This window comes from Wasmannia auropunctata, unplaced genomic scaffold (assembly GCF_000956235.1).
Source record: "Wasmannia auropunctata unplaced genomic scaffold, wasmannia.A_1.0 LD276460.1, whole genome shotgun sequence".
Classification (NCBI taxonomy): domain Eukaryota; kingdom Metazoa; phylum Arthropoda; class Insecta; order Hymenoptera; family Formicidae; genus Wasmannia; species Wasmannia auropunctata.
In genome coordinates, this window is record NW_012086430.1 from 1 (window position 1) to 4,652 (window position 4,652).

At 38.8% G+C, this 4,652-nt stretch overlaps 1 protein-coding gene across 1 annotated transcript; it reads right to left on the reverse strand.

Moving 5' to 3' along the window:
• Positions 1–797: 797 nt before the first annotated feature.
• LOC105461845 (cullin-1) lies at positions 798–4,252 on the reverse strand (the record flags this gene model as incomplete). The annotated part of the gene is made up of 8 exons (XM_011708352.1): positions 3,960–4,252; positions 2,731–2,951; positions 2,420–2,582; positions 2,117–2,335; positions 1,789–2,043; positions 1,410–1,703; positions 1,067–1,330; positions 798–977 (listed from the first exon to the last, which is right to left on the reverse strand). Coding segments are annotated over exons 2-8 (1,539 nt in total), but the record flags the coding sequence as incomplete, so codon positions are not given.
• Positions 4,253–4,652: the final 400 nt, after the last annotated feature.

Consider the following 4,652-nt stretch of genomic DNA (forward strand, 5'->3'; position numbering starts at 1 on the left):
TCTGCCTTGCCAGCCCGCTCAGAGATGTGTATAAGAGACAGGCGGAAAGACATGATTAATTTTTGCACGGTAAAGTGACAATTTTAATATGATAAAAGTTGTAGCGTTCTTTTTAATGAATACATTGATGTATGATATAACGAAATTATCTTACAAATTATAAGAGTTATTTTTAAAGTTATGTGGGCGATTACTACCTTTTTAATTTCGGTCCTGCAATGTGGTCAACTTCCGACTCTGACATTAACGAGAGTACTATGATCAGATGAGAGCATTACACGTCAATCGTCAACGCGAAAGTCGGAAATTAGCCACACCACAGGGCCGAAACTGAAAAGATAATAGTCGCCCGTAAAACTTTAAATCAAAATAATTTGTATAATTTGTAAGATAATGTTGTTATATCACACATCATTGTATTCGTTAAAAAAAACGCTACAACTTTTATCTATTAAAGTTGTCACTTTACAAAAATACACCTTGCAAAAATTACGCATGTTTCTCCGCTCTCTAACATAGATAATGTTTCTAAGTAATCACTGTGCAATAAAGTTTAGTCAGAGCCGTTTAATTTGATATTATATTTATTTAGGTCTATCTCTGTTAGTTTACGAGATAAAAAGAGATGGCCACTTACGGGGACACCCTGTATATATGTATATAATTTGAAGGACTTAGGCTCGTAAGAATAAATCACTTATATACTGAAGTAATGCCTATCGAGCCGACACGGATGTTGATGTGTATTAATTTTTTACAATATCCATATATAATTAAGAAAAAGTACGTTATATTACCTGAAACATGCGTTGTAACTTTGAAGTATATTCAAATCCACAAGCTTGTTTTAGTTTAGAGATCATGGAAGCCTCTGCGTCGTCGCTAGCAGACATATGTTGCACCAATCGTTTCGCTAGCATCTTGCTATAGAACTTTTGAAACACATCCTTGTCTTCAATATATTTAAACACTACCATCTGTGAAAAAAAAATAAATGTAATTAACGCAGATTTCTTCGCGAGAGAATTCGAGCGAAGAAATAAAGAAATTTATCAAGTATACTTACAACTTGATTAAGAGTATCTTCAAGTTCTGCCTCTTCCGGATTTTTACTACTCTTTTTCAGCAGCAGATCGCAATATTTAGCTAACAGTTCAGGTGACTTACTGCTGCTGTTTGCTGCCCTTGTGACAGAATTGCTGTTGATAAACCGCCCGCAAGCCTTGTCCAGAGCAGCGACAAAGCCACTATCATTATTAAATGCAACCAGCACTAAAGCGTTATACTTTTTATGCACCTCCAAGATTGTGTTCACATAAATTTTCGGATCCTGTAAGTGATAAGAATTGGTCAATTCGTGTGATATCTCATGTATAACATAGTTATATTAAATAAGAAAAAAAACGTACATTAGCTGCCGAGTCTCCGCACTTATCTATAGCTGCGAGACCTTGGTTGGCAATATGACTTTCTAAAAGGTTTCTCAACTCCCCAAGACCATTTGGTATTCTCGCTACTAGCTGATACATTCTACCCAAATCTGTATTCTTATCAGCATCCAGAAGATTCTGAAATTCAGCATGGAATATGTCCATATGCTTCTCGATAAGTACCTTCTCGCACGTTTTCGCCAATCGCTCGTGGGTCGTTTGATGTAAGTAAACACGCACTCGCTTCTGTTCCTCCAATAATCTCTGCTCCGCCTACATGGAAAGAACGCAAAAAAGGGAGTAAAATACATTCTTTGTATACTTTGATATATAAAGTTATGTTCTTTGTATACTTTACCTTTTTCATATATTCCGTTACGGGATTTTGTCTAAGAAACTCTGAACTCTCATGAGTATAGAATCGTTCCGTATCCTCGAGAAAGACATTTTCAAATGAATCTTTATACACCGTTAGATTTTGTCCCTTTGCACCTGGGTCTTCCTCATTCAAACCCAATTCTACGTAACAATTGATGACACCGCTGACTAATCGAGTATTTATCGTTTCGCCATTACGTTCCCGCTCGATTAATTTGAGCACCGCGTTGGTAACCTAGAGGAAAGCACAGATTTTATTACATGCATGACAAATACATAGTTGACACTTCACTAGAATATTATTTTACCGGTTTATTTAATTGTTTAAATAAATTATCTCGCCAAGTAACCAGAGCTAATTGATAAATTTCGTAAATTCCTTTGCGGCCTTCCTCGCACTCTCTCCGTACCCAATGGCGATTGAGATACGCACACACGCCATTTAAAACTTTACTACTGAATTGATATTCCTCCCATTGTCTTGTATAGAACTGCAGCACATCCTCGTCCATCAGGTCAATGCCATGCTGGACAATACGTTACAATATATGTTGCAAACACTTGTTTAAAAGTCTCTTGGGAACAAAAGCATAATTTTCGTGTATATTTACCCTGAGTAAGTTAATAAGATAACTCCTAAGAAAATCACGCAGACGTTTGTACAGTTCCAAACCCACTAACTGCGCACCACCTTGTTGAATTTGTCCTTTTTTACTTTTAGTTGACGTTCTGGTAAGTTGCTGGTGAACGCTTGTACAATAATTATATACATGTCTGCAGAAATGTTTTGTAGTAGGAAAATACATTACAGACATATCAGTTTACACGAGAGAGAGAGAGAGAGAGAGAGAGAGAAAGAGAGAGAAGAAAAAAAAGGAAAAAAACGAAGAGGTATTATATCTTCCCACGATATAAAGGATACGTGTATAGCTCTATGTATCTCGGCTTCGACATGCACTGCCTATTGTAGACTTGCTCTATGCCCTCGCGCAAGTCTCCCCAAATTTGATCCAGATCGATCTGCTTGAGGCCTGGGGGACCACCTTGATGACTTCCAGCCCCTCCGCCGCCTCTGTGCCCCGACATCCTGTTCCTATATGCTTGTCGAGTGAGCGTCACCGCTACTATATGCTACTATAATTTCTGTAGGAATAAATGTAAACTTTACATTGGATATCTCTCTCTTCTAAAGTCTGTGTCAGACATAAGCATTGGAAATTGAGAATTATGAACCAACGATTAGAATTTTGATCAATTGAATGAGTTGAATTTTTTTTCTATTTTGGTCCGATTGGTTGAATTCTAATTTTCAATTCGAAATCCTCAATCTCTAATGTATCTCTCATATAAGTATATGTATACTCTATACATGTGTTACACATGTTACGATTAAAAATATAAATTACAATAAAATATAAACTGAAGGAAGAGATTACTTTCTTTGCATCAAATTAAGCCTATTTTCTTGTAACTGAACTGGACTACACTAAAACTTTTCATCTCCTACCGCTTTCACTAAAACTTCAAATATATCTATTTTATCTTAGCACGAGTTTAGCACAATAGTTCAGCTACCGAGAACAAACTTATTGTATGAACAGATAAGGACAAAAAAAAGGGCAGTTATATTATTTGCGAATTATTTCTATGGAATATCCTTTATTTCGAGATAAAAAGAGAAAGAAATCAGGTAGTTGAGCGTTATCCCAAGTTAAAACGGAATTTTGTCGAATCAAATTTAAAATTCCTGGGAAAGAAGCTTTGTGAAAGGGAAAGGTTAATCGACGATGGATATTCCGTTACATTATGTGATGCACGACTCATTCCTTTGGAGAGACTAAGATAGACACACACACACACACACACACACCACACGCACACACACATACATACATACATCTCATCACGCAAGCGCGCGCGCGCGCACACACCACACACACCAACCACACAACACACACACACACACACACTTCGAGAAAGAGCGAACATGACAAAAAGAGGAGGAGAAAGAGAGATGTCGAAATAGAGGCCTATTCGCGTTCTCATTGAGCACCCTATTTTTTTTTGTTCTCGAGGTTAAAAACGAAGGCATCGGAGGGGACAAAGGCGTCATCGTGAATAGGACGGACACGAAGAAAAACGTGCACTCACCTGTCGACGTTCACCACCACATAACAGGATAACAACGGTCGAGGGACAACTCTCGTGTTGAAAACGCGCGGTGCTGGCCCGCTTTGTTCTCGCAAACGTCTCGGTAATGGACGGTATCGATGTTAACTGCCTTTCCTTACAGGAAATTTCTCGCCGGGACTATCCGTCCGAGAGCCTGTACGATCCGTCCCGTGCGACAACCAGCGCGGCGATACAACCGGAGCAAACCCAACGTATGTGCTCAAAAAATTACGACCACGGATCCGCTGCTTCGGTTCTGACAGGTTAGGCCGCAGCGCTGCCAACTGCAACACGTGATTTAACCCAAGTCATGCGGAAATTTTTCTGGCAGGGACTAGAGTCCCTAGCTAAGAGTCTGGCCATCTCGTCATAAATCCTATTGGTGCTGAAAAATGGCGGAACCAATAAGATGGCTTATTTGCATCAGGGGTTACAAACTTCTATTGTTCTTCGTTTACCATAGAGACTATAATAAGAGACTGGCCAGCTTTCTAGTTGGATAGAAAATGGCGGACATAAAGTCTTACTTTGTTAAATGTGTAAGTGTGTAGGCCGAGACACATACTTTTGCATAACCAATCAGAGTATGAAAACTAGTGTATTACTAGTCACAGATTGGCTGCGCCATTCCGTATCCAGCCAATCAAAAATTGGCTCAACATGGGCCAGTCT